General features: G+C 41.9%; 1 protein-coding gene across 3 annotated transcripts in view; it reads left to right on the top strand.

The window, feature by feature from the left end:
* Positions 1-18,440, top strand: part of DIP2B (disco interacting protein 2 homolog B) — a 175,324-nt gene that overhangs the window by 102,455 nt on the left and 54,429 nt on the right. For all 3 annotated transcript variants that reach the window (XM_035103799.2, XM_035103797.2, XM_035103798.2), the window contains exons 3-4: positions 5,255-5,377; positions 10,588-10,713. In XM_035103799.2, the coding sequence (XP_034959690.2) occupies positions 5,255-5,377; positions 10,588-10,713 (249 nt within the window). The remainder of the gene's footprint in view (positions 1-5,254; positions 5,378-10,587; positions 10,714-18,440) is intronic.

Below are 18,440 nucleotides of genomic sequence, written 5' to 3'. Positions count from 1 at the left end.
AGCAGCCATCAATATAGAGGTAGTAGCCAGCTCTTTTTCTTTATTTCATCACATTTCTGATTTTCCAGAATAAGCAGTTTGAGGCAAGACAGGTCCCAAACCATTTAATTGCAATTCTGTTCTAAACTTGACTTAAATGATTTTGAATTTGGACTACACAAACCTCTCCCCAAGGCATGGCTTAGGCTACTTTATAGTTGTACCATTAGCTGCAGGACTTTTATTGAAGCACCCGAAAAAACTTTTTTGCTCTTTTACTCTCACTTATATCTCATATGGTTATCCAAGGTAAGCTATGCAACCCTTTGTGCAAGTAAGTGCTGTGGTTTATAACTGCTCCCTTTATTAGTGCTGACATAAATCCATTCCTTGCATTCTCTCTAGAATACACTAAAACAATTGTTGAATAGTTTTTCTTCAGAGATAAGTACTGGAGTCTGATAAACAACGATTCCAGAAGTCTTTTGAGTATACGTATTAAAAGTCTTAATACCTTGTGTATGGGACACATATTAAAAGTGCGTCAAGAAAGGTACGGTAGTTGTCTCTTTTTTCCATGTACTTCCCCCATTACTTCGTTTAGTTTACTTTGAAGACATTTTTTAATGCTGCGGGTTATCCCAAGAGAAAAATGTCTAGGATTGAAAGTGAAGTCGTGGGTGTGAAGTGTATTTCTGACTGCTCTCCGTTATTTTGTAATCCTCTGCAAACCTGAATGTTATTGTAAAGATGCATTGGGTTGTTGTTTTTTGTAGAAAAATTTCCACGTCTCGCCCCATTTGAATGACAGTATGTTTTAGTTCTTTGTTAGTCTCACCCTCTGGGACCAACATGGCAAGCATGCTGTTCTGACAAACTTTTTTTGTGTGTGTAAACTTGTGAAAATTGGGAACCAAAGCCATGAAAGAAATGACAGTTGAAATGTAAACACCCACCCACACTTTCTTTCTCCCTCCCTCCCTCTCTCCCCCCCCCTCTCTCTCTCTCTCTCTCTCTCTCTCTCACACACACACACACACACACACACTGTCTGTATCTTTGTCTGTATTTGCCTGTAGTATTTTGCCAGTTTGTAAGAGGTCCCTACCTATAGCTGCTACATTTATTTGCTACCAAACATTGGACATCCCGTTTGGCTAGCCAGTAAAGAACGTCCAGCATCTTCAGTTGTCGGTTCATCACAGCTCTAAATGTTTGGCACATATCCCTCTATCATGTTACATTCATCCTGTTGCAATGAACAGAAAAGAAGAAGAGAAAAACAAGAAGGGGGGAAAATGGAAGAAACACTTGTGAATCTTTCTGCTCCCCCAGGCTTCAATAGTCTGTAATTTTCCCATTCTTGCTCATCGGTGAGCTTTCCCCAGCAATGCTACAAATAAGTATATTTTATTCTTTGGGGATTTCCAGCTAATTTTAGAACCTTGTTATTTATCTACAAAAAAGCAGTTTGATCTCTTCTTATAATTCCTCTGCTTTTCATGCAACACTGAGCTGATATCCAGTGTGACTGCTAATTAGCAGCTGAAACGACAGTAGAAGAAAACTATAATTAACAGTGCTAGGTTCATGGACTGATGGGCCTTAAATAATTATGTGGGTATGTTAGAGCGAGCATTGTATGTTTAACATGAAAATTGCTTACTAAGTGAAGAGTGAATATACAGGTAGGGCTTAGTGTATACCACGATTTTGTGCAAATACAGACAAAGCACATAATGTAGAAATCAGCTTCTTTATAAGTTCAAGCTTGTATTTAGAAAACAAAGCAAGTTTCTAGTCCTTAATATTTTGTAGTTAGGCTTGAAATTATTGAACCAGTGCCTCCTGAAATCACATTTTATTCAGGAGTGTTTTCCTGTGGTCAAAAGTTGTGTCTTCAGAGCTCCATATAGACTCTTGTGCTTTTGTGCGGCATGCAGAAGCAGAATAAATTATGCAGAATAGAAAAAAACATGCAGTTGATTATGCAAAATAATAAAAACATGTCCTGGGGCAAGGGCTGAAGGCTCGCAATGCAGCAACTTGGCTGAAGCAAAGTGGGTCTGTTGAGGGCCTAATGGGAGAATGGCTAGAAATTCCTGGTATGGTGCCAACTTCCTTGGTGGAAGAAAGGTGAGATTCAAATGAAATGAATTAAATTATAAAATGAATTAAATTATAAACATAAGCATATATTTTTTACAAGTTGCAGGGCTAGGTTTTTCTTGTTGCAGAATTGGGTTAACTTTGGTTCAGATTTGCTTATTTTATTTCACACAACTTTTTCTAAGTATTCCCACTCCCACCTTTCTGCTCCTCTCATTCGTCAGGGACCGTTTTAAAGATTAGAAATTTATGAAATTCTATAAATGTTTGATTCCATGTATTAGTGGTAAAGGCTTACTTTCTCCTCAGAGACAGTTCACCTCTTCATCCAAAACCACCCAAACACATGACTTTTTTATTTTAAAAAAATGGCAAACTCTCTAAATGTAGCCTAGTTTTCATTGGAGACTGTAATCGGGGGCAGTTCATTGAAGGGGGGCAGGAATCTTGTGATTTGCAGCTATTTCCTGCAGTTGTGAAACTGTTACTTGTTATGCATGTGATCAATTTTATATTGATGCCAGCAAGTTATGTTTTAGGAGTCAGCACTGAATTTCAGATTCTTATGTGACCCAGGCAGTTGGATTTTTCAAACCTGACCTCAAGCAATAAAGAATATAGCCATACCATAATTAAACTCATTATATATGTTATTGGTCTTCAAACTGTGTTCCTTGAAAGTGTATACAGAGTTGCTTAATGTGAGGATCTGCAGTGTCAGGCAAAGTTTGCCCTTCCCTACCAATTTTCTTCTGTAATGTGTGCATCTTTAGGAGATGGTTTGTTGTGTGTGTTAATACAGGAATTCTCAAATTTCCACCTCCCAGGACCTATTTGAGAGGACTGAAAATTACTGGGGTTTGGCAGGGGCAGGGTGGGTGAGCGAGGAGAGATTGGGCAAGCTGTGGTATGGAGACCCAGCCACAGATGTCCCCTGGTCCACCATTTGAGAACTGCTGTGTTAGGATATTGGTTCAGCTCTGACCATGAGGCACAGCCAGTATCTTGTGTGAGCAGAACCCTAGAACTTGCTTCAGAATTCTTCATAATGCAATTCCTTGACAAGCAAATCAATGCGGAAGGTGGAAACATTGAAAAATGCTGATCTAAGCTATGAATTTATTGCTAAACTGGGGATAACATCACTCATCCTGTCTAGTGAATGCCTCCACTTCCACTCTTAAGGCCCTCGTCTCCCAAATTGTAAACAACTTATTTTTCCAAGCACTTCCTGCCAATCTTTTTAAAAAATGATTGTACTGCGTATCAGATTTCCAAGTCAGGTAGCTTTCTGTGAAATAATCCATTTCTCTATTGTGGCCTACTTAGTAAAAATAGCAGATTCCAATTGTTCATTCAGAAAGGTCAGCAACTTTTAAAATAAAACATTTCCCTTCCCACATCCAAACAAGCCTATACCACCGTGTTTATAAACTTTTTGTAGTTTGCTTTATTGTGCTTGAATGCTTTTATTATCCCTATAAGACTTCAGGGCTTTGGTTGAAAAATATCACTCTCCAAGTGTCCCTATTTTCCAGGGACGTTCCTGATTTAGAGAAGTTATCCTGGTTTCTGATTTGATCTTGGAATGTCCCACTTTTCCTTAGGATGTCCCTATTTTCATTGGAGAAATGTTGGAGGGTACGGAGTCTTCCTGTATAGGCAAGGCAAACCTGTATAGGGAAGGGTGTTTTTTTTTAATGTTTTACATGTTTTTATATATGTTGGAAGCTGCCCAGAGTGGCTGGGGCAATAACATTATCATTATGGAATGGGACTTCCCTATTTTCATCGGAGAAATGTTGGAGGGTATGAAGTATCAGGAATTAGACTGACATACTCTGATCAGTTTCTTATTTGACTCAAGTTTGGAAGGTTAGAAGTAACAAGTTCCATGGGTAATATTTTCCTCCCCAAATGCCTTTTTTTCCACTGCACTCATCCTTCTGGGTTCATGAATCTACATGCATACATTTGCTGATAAATGTGCATACAAGAATAAACTGAACCTAGCTGCAACTATTTTCCCCAAACCTCCTCATTCTGCCCCAACTCGGATGGCTTCCGACACTCTCCTTTCCCTAAAGAATAAGGAAGGGGGAAGTGTATGCAACTACAACTGTCGTGCTGGGGGAAAACATTGCAAGGTTATTCAGGTTGCTCCTCAGATTTTTAGGGCTGGGAAATGCAGCTGAGATAGCTTCGCTGTTCCTAGAGGAGGTATAAACTGCCACTTACTTGCTCAGCTGGGAGATGTTGTTATCTGCCCTGCTAGGAGAATGCATTTTTGCCTATGTTTCAGCCTGCAGAACGCTAAAGGCTTGTGCCTAGTTGTGCGTCATCTGCACTGCACTTTGCCAGTTGCTGTCCATGTTCCTGATAAAAGCATAATGACTTAATTATTAGTTCCTTCATGGGCAGTGTAATTGGGGTGGGAGTTAAGAATCTCCAAATGTTGCTTAAATGTGGAGGCACCTGGTGTTGGCAACTAAATTTTAAGTAGCAAGTTGACCCTTGGTCAACTTAGACAGCACTATAACATATGTATGGATATAGGCATTCAAGACTCCTGGGATTTTTTCTACCTGCGCTGTAATATTCAAATAATTTTTTGTGGATGGTCATGTAGCCTGTTCTTAAAAGGTTTGAATCCCCGCAATGGGGTGAGTTTCCGTCGTTCTGTCTGCTAGCAGTTTGAAAGCACGCCAGTGCAAGTAGAGGAATAGGTACCACTGTGGCAGGAAGGTACTGTGAGCAGTGTTCCTGTGCGCTCTAGCTTCCGTCACAGTGTCCCGTTGCGCCAGAAGCGGTTTAGTCCTGCTGGCCACATGACCTGGAAAGCTGTCTGTGGACAAACACCAGCTCCCTCGGCCTGAAAGCAAGATGAGCCCCACACCCCATAGTTGGCTTTGACTGGACTTAACCATCCTGGGGTCCCTTATCTTTACCTTTTTACCTTCTTAAAAGTCTCAGTAAAGGAAATCCCGCAATTGTGCAAGATTTTGCAGGAAAAATATGCCAGTTGTCAATTTCTCATTTGCGTACAAAAGTACCTATATTGTTACTGGGCAATCAGCCAATACAGATCCTTAGTGCTGATCAGAAGAAGCCATTTATTTTCTTTGACTCTTTCATAAAGTAGTATTTTTTTGTAATATTTCCCCAGGGGTCGACCCAGGTCTGCAAAAGGAACCCCGAAATCAGACACCCACTCCATCAGCAGCACCATCTTCATCCAAGTATCATCGGGCACGATCTGGGGGAGCTAGAGATGAACGCTATCGATCCGGTAAGGCTACTACAAATTCATCTGATAAACATTGAGGGTTTTTTTTTTACCAAAACAAAAAACAAAAAATGGGTGATTGTAGCAAATGGTAGTTATCCTCAGAGCAGACCCATGAAAATTATTGGCGATCACTAACTTAGCTTTGTTGATTTCCTATGAGTTTACTCTAAGTAAAACTTAGTTCAGTGCAGCTCCAGGATTTAAACATTAGGGCTATGAGTTTAGCATTTTCATTCTAAATCCTTCCTGTAGAATTTGCTGCATCTTTCTTCTGGCTGGGATTTGAGTTCTGCTCTGTTGTTCACTTCAAGCATTGTTGCAGAAGCAAGCCTTCAAGCTGCCTTTACTAGAGTGTTAGATTTTAAGGGAGAAAGGGCCTTTCGTGTCATACTTCTTTTTCAGTCTTTTAAAATGCTTTTCTAAAAATAAATCCTTAAGTAGAGCATTCACTACCAGAGGCCAGTGTCTAGTATGCTGGATTCGGATATGAGAATGGAATCATAGAATTGCAGAATTGAAGGGTACCCCCGAGGGTCATCTAGTCCTACCCGCTGCAATACAGGAATCTCAACTAGATCATACATGAAAGATGGCCATCCAACCTCTGCTTAAAATCCTCCAAGGAAGGAAAGCCTGCCAGCTCCCGTGGAAGTCTGTTCCACTATCAAACATCTCTTACTGTCAGGAAATTCTTCCCGATGTTCCATCAGAATCTCCCTTCTTGTAACATGAATCCATCAATTTGGGTCCTAGCCTCTGGAGCAGGAGAAAACAAGCTTGCTCCACACTCCATCTGACAGCCTTTCAGGTTTTTGAAGATATGTTTACCCATGTTAAAATTCCCCTGCAGCCATGCAACTCACTACTGTATATCTTACCACAAGCTATCTCACAGGGTTGTGAGGATAAAATGAGAATTCTATTTATGCTGCCGTGTGTGTGTGTGTGTGTCTTCACATTTTGGAATCAGTTATCACTCCTCAAACTTTGTTTCACTGGATGAGATATGCATCCTTTGTTTCTAAGACCTCATGACAATCTCCTACCAAATACCAGGGTTCACTCCATGAGACAGAAACCTGCAAGATGCAGTGCAGTCCAAAATGTTTCCATGTGAAGCATATCATCTCTGCCCACTGAAGGCAACTTGAGACGTTCACATAAAGTGGGTCTCTCACCACCTCTGTCTGGTGTTTCCAGCCCTTGTGAGAGAGCGGAGTGAGGAGATTCATCCGTCCTCGGTGGCAAGTTATGTGTTACTGCTTTCACATGCAGAACATGCATCTTGGTATGGAGGATACATGCATAAACCTAGCAATGAGAGAAATAGTCAGACTTATTCTGTCTGCTTCTTGTGAACATCTGCAGCTACCATGAGTCTCCAAACCCTAGCAGGTATTAGAAGTTGCCATGATCTTGTAACTACCATTTCAGGCTCATTGATGTCCAAATTTCTACTTCTTAGTGCTAGCTAAGGCAGAGGGAGAAGATGCGGTACCACTTTGAATTTGCTACTCATTTGCAGCTCACAAACCATTCCCGCCCTCCTGTCTATATTTTGGAGGTGCTGCATCTGCGAATGTGTGCTGGGAGCCACAAGATATTTTCTAGAAGCCCCATTCTTGCTGCAAAAGCATGAGTTTCATGTGCAGAGGATCCTGTATAGCAGTACTTAAAACCACCACCACTAGCACAGCTCTGGATTCAGGTGATCTCATGTATTGGCTGGATCAAGAAGGGACAAGGTATTAGGTGGCATGGAGAGATGCCCAAATTCTGTTCATTTATGTATTGATTCCATTCTCCAAAGAGCTCAAAGTGACATAGGTGGTTCCCCCCACCCCCATCTGATTTAATCTGCACAACAATCCTGTGAGGTAGGTCAGGCTGAGAGGCAGTGACTGGTGCAAGGTCACCCAGCGAGCTTCATGGACAAGTGGGGATTTGAACCCCAGTCTCCTAGGTCCTAGTCCAACACTCTAGCCACTACTCCACACTGGCTCTTCGGGGCTCATGTCTGACTAGTGAGCATTATTAAAAGTAGGAATGATTTTCTTAGCTTTAGTATTACCGGTATGTTCCTTAGCTTGTTTGCGTTATCCGCAGTTCCGTGCCTTGCAGGTAGCTTTTGATGACATCATTGCTCCACCCTCGTGGCACGCTGTGGTCATTGTTAAACTCTTGAGTCCTGAATCGTAATTTGCTTTTCTGCCTTTGTCCAATTTGTGCACCACCACTCCAAAGTCACCAGCCAATCGGGAAATTCATTTTCAGCCCTCTCAGCTAAATCCTCTCAGCATACAAGAGTTTTCCTGCCTTTCTTGGTAAAATAACATTCCCACCACCATTTGTTCCCTCTTATTGTGCTCCTGAAAAAGAAGTCGTTCCTGAAGTATATGAATCATGTGGCGTTTGTTTCATCTGTAGCATTGAACTACTGTGCCTGTCCAGATGAGTCATGTTCAGTAGTTGGCATTTACACCATGAAGTCTCTTTCTTTTTGCCTAATCTCCTTCAGGCTAATCCCCCTGGTCCCTGTCAGCTTGCTGAAATGGCCCTTCTGGAGCACAATGTTCAAACATGAGCAGGCTGCTGCTGCTGCTGAACTCACAAAGCTTTACCAGGCCTTTAAGAACAAAGCATCAGATATGTTCAAATGCTGTTAGGAAAAATTCTATTGAGGGCAGAATTGACTAACAGGTTTTAGGAGGCAATCTTCCAGACATTCATACAGCTGTAGCTATATGTGGGTGTGTGGATAGAGCCCAACAATTTGCATGGGAGATGATTTGGGGGTCTATGGGCTATGTGACTTGTCAGCCATACTTACTCTTTTAGCTTTGTGCAAATGGGTGAGCTTTACTCCTTTTTTCCCCCCCCGACAGCAAAGTTGACATTCTTTTGTGTGGGGTTCCAAAACTCTAACACACACACACACACACACACACACACACTTTAAGACTGGTAACAAAAGAGGAACTCACATCTGTACTGGCATATCTCCTAGGTGGGTGTTTTGCTATGCAGTTTAAGTTGGGAGTTTTCACTGAATTAAAGGATACGGATCCTGTGTTGAACTATACTCTGGGGCTCTTATATCTCTGTAGTACAGAGAAAGCTGGTTTTCTAGCGCAAGTTGGATTTTAAAAGAGGCAGGTATAAAAACATACACTTTTCTCAATGATATCCCCACTGAAGGACCTTTGTAGTAAAGTAATTTCTCCACAATTGGCAGTACGGGTGCTGTTCCCCTGTAACGTGGTTAGAAAACAACCCAAACGTTCAGGGTTCTGAATTTAAAGAAACTTGCAGCATTTTATGTGCATGCCTCATGGTTAATTTCACTTATAGCAGGCACCCTGTTTAGGAGCGGTTCTCACTCCCTAGAATGTATGGGCATGGCTCAGTCAGTAAAATAGAAGTTTCCTAGACCTTGACATGGGTGAGGATGAATGATGGCAGAAAATTTTGAATTGGTAATCAGTTGGGATTTCATGTCCCATATTTGGACTGTCCTGTTTAGGTTTTAATCCATCTCCTCTTTTCTGCAATTCTGGTTTGCAAATAAACACATGGTGGGGGGAGGGGGGGAGAGAGAATGTTAATTGTACCTTTGAAAATGTATTGTATCTATTCATTATATTATAGGGTTGCCATATTCCCCAAAGTGAAAATCTGGACAAAGTTGTTGAGCAGTCTTTTCCCTGAAGTTGTTGAGCTTTTTGGGGGGAATCATCTCCCCCCCCCCAAAAAAAAAATGTTTTGGGGATTTGGGGGCTTTTAAAATATATTTTTTTTTTAAATCACTCTACTTGCCATACATCTGGGTTTTCCCATACATTTTGCCAATTCAGCAAAAATCTGTCTGGACGCCATTTTGCAGCCTGATTCCCTGATGTGCCCGAGACATATGACAGCCCTATTATATTATTAATGCAGGACTGGCCAACATGGTGCCCTGTGGACTACGATTGCCATCATCCATGCCAGGCATCCCCAAACTGCGGCCCTCCAGATGTTTTGGCCTACAACTCCCATGATCCCTAGCTAACCAGTGGTCGGGGAGGATGGGAATTGTAGTACAAAACATCTGGAGGGCCGAAGTTTGGGGATGCCTGATCCATGCCCATTGTTGGGGACTGACAGTAGCCCTAGTCCAAAACATCTGGAAGGGAGCACATTGACTGCCCCTGAATTGCAAATGTGAGGTCTCCTCCAGTTCATGTAATGGGTTGAGATCCAGCAGGGGCTGCTGTAGAATTTATGTCAATTCCTCCTTGCCACTGTAGTTCCTGAAGCCACCTCCCATGCTATTCCAGGGCCCCCCACAATCCTCTGGAGCAGTGTTTCAAGGAGCATGCAAGGGGGAAGGCTGAACCCATGATATCACCTCTCTTCCAGCAGAATCTAACCCAATACATTCATGCAACGTTGCATGTTTAGAAATAGAACACTTTCTATGGGAAAAGATAGCAGCAGAAAATCACTAGTTGTGGATCTTCTTATATGGTGTGAAATCAGCCATAGTACTCTTTTTTCTTTAATTCTTTTTCCTTCTCTATTTCCCCCCCACCACACTTTTGTGTTTTTATTGTATCTACATAAAAGTCTTTGTTTGGGGTTGTTGTTTTTTAAATGAAAATATATTAAGCTTTGTACTTTTCTCTATAAACCTTAATAAAATTTATTTTTTTAAAAAGAAAGAAATCAGACATGTTTCCAGAACCACTGCCCAAACTGAGGTGGGAATCCTATTTCAGCCTAGGGGCTGAATTGGGAATTTCCCAGCCTTCTAGAGGCTGCATTCCAATGGTGAGCATGACAGAAGTGGGCATGGTATTTTAAAAAAAAAGTAACCCCCCACAAAAGAGAAAGAAACATGCATGCACCTCTGTCCCACCCACCTCAATTGACCACAAACAAAAGCCCTAAAGGCTATGAAGGTTGACAAGCCACACTTATGAAGTGAGCAGAAAGCAAGTTAAAATAGGTGTGTAGTCGTATGTGTATATGAGAGAGAGAGAGAGAGATTCGCCAGTTTTGCTGGATTTGTAAGTATGTCCGGTTCTATTACACCTAACCTTGCCAAGTGGCTGCATGCCCGGCATTTCTTACACAGCTACAGAAGGATAGCCCAATAGGTTGCTTTGACGTCGTCTTCTACCATGCAGATTTCTGATGTACTCACCGATTTCCACCCCCATCTGCAGACATCCATACGGAGGCAGTGCAAGCTGCATTGGCAAAACACAAGGAACAGAAGATGGCCCTGCCCATGCCAACAAAAAGACGGTCCACATTTGTACAGTCTCCAGCTGATGCCTGCACCCCTCCAGGTTAGAGATCTACCCGTATCTGCTTGAATCGCTGATTGGAATCTTAAATTTGCAATCGTGTTTTGGTTGGCTCTTCTATCACACTTGAGCCACGGTTAAAGAATTTCATTTTTTTCCTCTTTATGTCCTCACACTTATGGTTGGTGTTTGTTTTGGTAAGAGGTAAAAGCTCCCTTCATAAGTCTCTGAAATGAAAAATCTTTGTGTTTTTGTCTTAATCCATAATTTACATCCAAAGGATATGAAGCTTGTGCTGAGAAGCTTGTAATGAGAATTAAAATACTTTACAATTTATCAGTTCAAGTGCAGCAATTGTTTTCAGTGTTTGGAGGGCTGAGTCCTTAAGAAGAAATAGTGAAGAATGGAGTGCTCCTGAGTGTGTGCAGAGTTGATTTTTCTCACTGCTGTCTCATCAGATTATACTGGATTAGGCTACAGGGCTTTCATATGGAAGGGCAGGGCTTCCAGGCAGGCTTTTAAACATTAACCACAACCACTTACCGTGTGGCTGGCATGAGTTTCCTGTTCATAGAGTGGCCTGAGGTGGTCCTTATTTACTGAGATCTCCAATAAAAGAGATCAGATGGCTTTGCTACAGATCCTGGTGGTTTTGCTATCAAACATTAATGAGTACACATTTCTTTTTCTCAGGCTGCTCCATGAGTGAAGTGAAGGGCTGTGTAACAACAGGTTTACACACTTAGTGAGCTTACGCTCATGCCAACAATCCTGTAATGTCTGGGTGTTACACTCTTCTCATTCAAGTAAAATGGGGGGGGGGAATCAGCATTGTAGTGACACGGGGGCGAAGCTGTTCAGCATTTTTACAATGTAAGTTGTTTTATAGTCGGGGTGGGGCCCATATCTTGACCACCAGCCCCCTACCATATTTACCAGAAGTAGTGGTGTTGTTCTATGAAAAGTCAGATGTAGCAGTAAGGATAGCAGCATAGGCAGGCTTGTGAGGGTAAGGGGACTACACAGAGTTCAGCAGAAGAGCTCAGTGTGCTTCTGGGAATTTTAATGGGAGCACATGACAATCATTTGAGAGGATCAGAAATTAACACATGGACATGGCAAGCCTTGGCACCAAATTGGAAGTAGTGAGCTCCCCACATCCTTTTCGCAGCTCCAAATCACTAACCAACTTTAAAAGTCTTCAGGACTATCTGTGGCCAAGTGAACATCTTGCACATCTTACTAATTATTGACCTAGGATGTAGTAAAAAAAAGAAAAGTAAACATTGGGTGGTGTTGGAGTTTGAATTATCTACAAGTTAATTTTCAGTTTGAGTTTCATTTATTGTCAATTCGTTTTCAATTCATTTTGATGATAAAAATAAATAAATGGAGACCCCACACTAATTAGGATTGCCCTTCAAGTTAATTTAGGACATTAATTTAGGTTGCCCTCAAAACTTCTAGTTTAGCCCTGGAAAGGGCTTTCTTCCTTTGGCCTCACCCTGTTTTAGCTTTGGCCCACACACCTTTTTGCCATCTGGCCCTTCCAGAGAGTTTGCCATGAGGAGTATCATCTTGCCTGGTTGAAAGATGGCTTCCTTGGTTGATGTGGCAGGTTGGTCTGCATTTCCTTCTTTTGAGCAGAGCTAGATGGCAGCACAGAAGCTAAACTCTTCCCTATTTGACATTTCTTGAACCCAAGTTCCAGAGCCACTGTGGGGTCAAGTTAATTGCTTTTGAACACACCGTTATGACTAATGAGCTAGTAAATGTACAAAGATAGCATTCAGATGCTCCCATTCTAGTGGAATTCAGGGAAAGCTGCACAATTTTATGGGCCCTGATTATGCATTTGAAAAAAATTCTGCATACTGTACAGTCAACAGTCTATTCACAGGAGCAATTACTGCTCCCCTTATTGTAAACTTGCAATATTAGAGCTGAGCAGCTTATTCAGCATAATAATCCTCATTAATGTGCCAGGGATTTGGGGACACTCATTTCTGTCAGTCTTCTGGGTGTTTGATTAACAGGAATTTGGGGTTCATGGTGCCAGCCAGCTGTTAACTGTCAGTGGGGACAGACAGCAGCCCTGGGAAAAGGGAATCTCCCTATGGCTTTGATCAGCCTTGACAGCACTACTCAGGATAGCTGATTAATGGTGATCAAAGTGGTGGAGACATAATTGCTTGGCTCATGAGCTTTAAGCAGCATTTGGGCAGTGGAACTTCCACTACATAAATAAGAAGTCATGTGTAAGTTTAGTTGAACTTTCTGTTGGTGCACCCCACCATAACATTGGATAGGTTGTAATTGTGGGTAGCCTCTTCCAAAATCTGAATCCACTCCGAGCATGAGACTCTTAATCTCTAGTGAGAATAAACTAACATCTGAAACCACTGTTTGATCCTGGCTTGTTCTCACTAACCATAGTTTAAACAAGTAATTGGGAACTTGTAGCTCTCCAGACACTGATAGACTACAACTACCACCCCTGGCCATTGCCACTGCTGGTTGGAACTAATGCAACATCATCTGAATGCCCCACAGATTCACAAATCCTGGTTTAAACAAACTAGTTTCATGAGCTCAGATGTCTATACCCAATGCCTTTAGAAATCACTACCACCTTGGCCTTTTAATGCTTCTGCTGCAGCCAACTTTACTCGGTCAAAAGCACAATGTAGGCTTGACTACAAACTCACACACAGGGGGGCGAAGGAGAAATATCCTTAGGATTTTAATCCTTGTTGTACATGTGGCTGTTTGCTGATATGCTGGTCCACATGACTGAGTAATATCTAAGCACACAAAGGACCCCTACAAATAGAGATGCTGAAGTAATATAACCTCATGACATTAGGGAATGAATTCAGGCTCACACTGAGAAATGAGATGGCAGTAATTCAAGTCCTCTGAAAAGAATCTGAATTTCTACACAATTAGGTCACCCACAAGGAACTTGGGAGCCCTCATACTGGGCTAAATGCTACAAACCCCCTCCCCATGTGTGCAGTCTTCTGCATTTGATCCAAAGAAAAAGACAGCATTAAGGTTCATTAACCACTCCCAGTAGGGCTTGTAGTGGTTTTTAAAGACATTGAACATTTAAAGGCATAACCATAACCCACAGCACATGACAGGTTTAATGGAGGATATCACTTCCTTGGAGCCAAAACAAGAGACTTGTTCAGCCTGAATTCACAGGGAAGAGGAACCAAGTGCTCTGTGATCTCAGGGCAGCTCCATGTTTTATGCTAATATGTTTGCTGCCAGTATACCATAAAGTACCCTGCAGCACATGCATAGTATGCACATCACACATATATGCACATGTCATGGGTGGCCTAAATAAAGGCATTGTCTAAATATGAATTCTCTAATCTTTTTTATGGGTCAAAAACCTTTAGTTTTTGCATGTGCACACACACACATCATTAAAACACCATTTTATATGTACAGTATCTAGATAACCTGGCCCAATAAAGTTTTCCAGGCACATGCATACATCAGTGTGTATCTGTGTATCATCTATAGTGTATTTGTTTGCTGCAAAAAAACACTGACATAACAGTAGTGTACACAACAAAAACCTACTTGCAGCACAAAGCATGGAGCTTCGCTTTACAAACTAATGGTTCAATGTGGAATGAGCTTCCATTGGGCAATACTCCTTAGCAGCCATTACCAACTTGGTACCCTTCCTGTGTTTTGGACTACAACTCCCATCAGCTCAACCATCACCTGGGAGTTGTAGTCCAAAACATCTGTCAGGCACCAGGTTGTCAAGGGCTGGTCTACAGCATCAGATAGAACCCTAGAGAAGAATGTCAAAGGTCACCTTGTCCAAACTCGTGCCAAGACAGGAAATCTAGTTACAACATTATTGATTATCCTCTGCTTAAAACGGTTTCTGAGTTCAGATGCCACAGGGAACTGTAGTTAGTTTATAGCCAAAAGCTGCTTTTTCTTTTAGGCATGGGGGTGGGGAGCATCCAAGCCTGGGGCTTGCTTTATCATTCTCTCATTGTAGGAAAGCATGGTTTTCTGTTGTGTCTAAATCAGGTGATTGAGGGTAATTTTGAGGCTGAACACATGAATGCTCAAATGATGGTTCAGGAGTAGAATTTCCTGGGCTCAGGACCTTAGAAGACTGAAGCAGAATGTATTCATGGGCATTTCTTTTGACCTTTACCAGACCAGATGCTTTAAATGTAATATGTTCCCCCTGCAGGAAAAACTGGGGGGGGGGGAGGATTATAGACCCTCAACACCCATTGCTATTCTGCCAGAATGGACCCATGTGGGGCAAAATTGAACCAGACACATGTGCAGCAGGGGGGTGTTGAACTTTATAGACTGGACGTAACATGAACCAGAGGCCTGCAGTTCATTTTTATTTTCTAGTTTCATCTTAATCAAGGCATCCATTTATTGTAAATGTAGAGAGTGGACCTCCTGTTCCTATTCTAAAATATTATTCCGAGGTCCACATGGGGAGGAGAAATTGAGTTGGCCTTTTGAAATATTTTAGATAATAAGAGTTTAAATGAAATGAAACAGATTTGCTTATCTTTTTACTCGTAATTTGTTACCCAGCAAGCTTTGTTTTATTTTTTTGCCCTCACACACATTTCCTTCTGTAGCCGAAGGAACCTTCTGATGTTGTCTTAGCAGCACAGGAACTGCTGCTGTGTGTTGGCAGAGGGGCACAGGCAGGGTGGGCACCGCAGCAGCTGCTGCCACGCTGCTAAGGTAATGTTGAAGGGCCCTGTGAGAGTTAAAAGATTGTTTTTTACTTATTTACCTACATTTATATATCCTGGCGGCCTCCCATCAGAGAACGCAGGGCAGCATGCGTGTGGTTCCCTGGTAATCACCTTCAGACCGTACCCAGACATTGCAAATTAAAATTACCATTTGAACCATGAATCCAGTTTAGGATTAGGGTTAGGAAATATTGGATGCTTTCATGGGAGTGCTATATAGCTTCAGCCTGCATCTCCCTCCCCTCTTTCTGCAGAATGTTTAGGGTTGTGGGATGAAGGTGCAGGCTCTCTGTCTTCTGTGTGCTTCCCAGGGGAGAATGCTCAATTTAGATATTTTCCAGCTTCCTGGTCTACGAAGCTGGGAATGACTGTTGGAGCTGATTGTTCCTCTGTCTCATCCTTCCTCCTTTTGCCAAATGCCAGTCTCAGTGCAAAGAATCTGGCTTGTATTAAACCAGAGTTCCCCGTTATAGCTGAACCAGAGATCTCTGCCTTAATACTGTATTGGTTAACCAACCAGGAAAACTAAGTTATGATGTGATCCATGAGGTATGAAGCCAGGAATGATCTTTTGTGTGTGTGTGTCTCAGGAGAAAGATCATCTGCCTGTTTTGGGAATACAGTGGTACCTCCGGTTGTGGACGGGATCCGTTCCAGAGCTCCGGTCGGATCCCAAGGTTTCCGCAACTGGAGGTGCCTGTTCTGCACATGCGCGCAGTGCGATAGAGCACTTCTGCGCATGCGTGTGGCATGTAGAGTGCTTCTGCGCATGTGCGAGCGGTGAAACCTGGAAGAATACTTCCGGGTTTGCAGCTTTCACAACCCGAAGTTTACGTTACCCAAGGGTAGCGTAAGCTGAGGTTCTACTGTATCTCCTTTGAGCAAAAGTTGCATGCTATTCAACCTACAATTTAAAACTTTGTCAAAGTTAAACAAGATGTGCTTTTTAAAGCAGCCTACAAGCTTTAGTGAAATGATTTAACAAGACATGCTTTTTAAAGCTACTATTAGCTTTAGTGAAATGATACAGCTAGGAGTTTAAAAAACAACTTTGATACTAAATCATGTAGCTGACTCAACTTATAGGCAAGCCTAGGATGCGACACTTTAAAAGATGTTAGATATCAGTTCAGTGGGTGCGGATATTTTCCATACCTGATTATCATATAGCAATAGTCCCTACAATAACTTACCACTCCATGTTTTCCATTCAGCTCTAGGAATGCTGGGCAGACATGGAATGTTTCCCACCCAGTGATTTGAATTCTCCACAGTCTATTAAAAGCCAAATTTAACACAGGATGCTTTTAGTGAATCAAGTATTTTCCTAATAGTTTATCACTTTGTTCTTGACTAGCTCAACAGAAATTTTGTGGGGGTTTTTTAAGGGAGGTGCACTTTTATGCCCAGCAACACATTATCTTTGCCAGCCCTGAGTTCTTTCTCCAGCACAGCCTGTTTCAAGTTTTAATTATTTATATGGCCTCTTTTTTTAGTAGCTGGGTTATATAATCCTGCAAAAGATGCATATAGAATTAACTTTGCAAAGGCTTTTGCCAGCCTTGAAGCTTAAAATCTATCACTTTGCTTTTTGCATGGTAAAAATATTCAGCATTTATTTTTGATGGCTGTATTAATTGTGGTGTTCCATTTAAGCACCTTTTTTATATATATTTGAGTGCTGGCTTAGGCAAATCTATTGAGTCACATGACTGCAAAATATCTATCAGTTGCCAGTCAAGATGTCAAATGAAAGCACAAAGCTTTTTTTACTTGTGTCCCGCCAGCCACTTGATCTCATGAGCAGAGATTGTTTCGGAATGTGGTAAAAAAATAAGTGCATTCCCCATGATTAGACTGAATTAGATTAAATCTTCTGCATGCAATTTCTATATGCTGGAGTAGATGGGGAGGGAGCCTTTTGTCCTTGCTTACTGGGTACTCTTGCGCCAGTCATCATTTAACTTAAGGATAAAATTCTAATCCTACTTACCTGGAAGTGAGCCCCATTGAATTCAATAGGATGTAGTTATGAGTAGACATGAATTCAATTGCAATGTTACTCCACAGTGGTGTTCTAAGGTTAAATGGGTCCGTCCGTCCCCAAGTGTAGGATGCCCTGATCTCCCTGGTGGAGAGGCTGGCACTGGCACAGTTCAGCTCTCTTCTCAACTTCTGAACTTAACATCAATTGAGCCAGCTCTGCAGTACCCTTCCTGTGGCCTTCCCAGGGTCCATTTGCCCATCAAAAAAACAAAACAAAGCTTTGTTTCCCTCTCTTCACTACCACTTCCTGCCAGTTTGCCTGCCTGCCATGAATTTTACATGCATAAGAAGGGCTGCTGTCAGGAATTCTGAGCTTACCAGCTGGAGGTCAACTGTTCAAGGAAACGTCTCTCGCTTCATGGGAGGTAACTTGGAAAGTTTATTAGTTGCATTGCGCTATTAGGTGCACCTAAAGTATTCTCAGCCACTTGTTGGTTGGCGCTTCTAGATTTGGGCACATTTTCTCTACAGTTGTTAAAGAAGCAAGACATGGGTCCTTTCCATGCACCATTTACAAAGAGGAACAGTCTTTGGGGAAGGAACTAGGTCTAAGAGTCACCTCTTCTTGGCAAGACCAGTGCAAGTGCAGCATAGTTTCCTGTACCAACAATACAGTATCTGTGAGTCACAGATCGCAAGGAAATGGAGACCTTATTCTTGATAGCAGCCCTTCTAAGGCCAGGTCTTAAATCACTGTACAGCGTTTAGGTTGCAAACCTAAACCAACATAATTGAAAACAATTTGGTTAATTGAAGTATGTTGACACTGGTAACAGGCAGGAAATCTTGCTTTACCGCGTCTTAATCAACAGAGGTACCCCTTTTTTTAAAAAAAAAAACCCCCAACTCTATTGGCATTAAATTTCATTACACTTCAGTATCTAGTCAGAGCTGCAGTACAGGCAGTTTGACAAATGTGCTTTGGGTTAATCTGTCTCTTCTACAGGTGCA

The sequence above is a fragment of the Zootoca vivipara genome, chromosome 2 (assembly GCF_963506605.1).
Source record: "Zootoca vivipara chromosome 2, rZooViv1.1, whole genome shotgun sequence".
NCBI classification, from domain to species: Eukaryota; Metazoa; Chordata; class Lepidosauria; order Squamata; family Lacertidae; genus Zootoca; species Zootoca vivipara.
The sequence above is the reverse complement of the archived record's forward strand: the minus strand, read 5'-3'. Positions and strand labels throughout refer to the sequence as shown.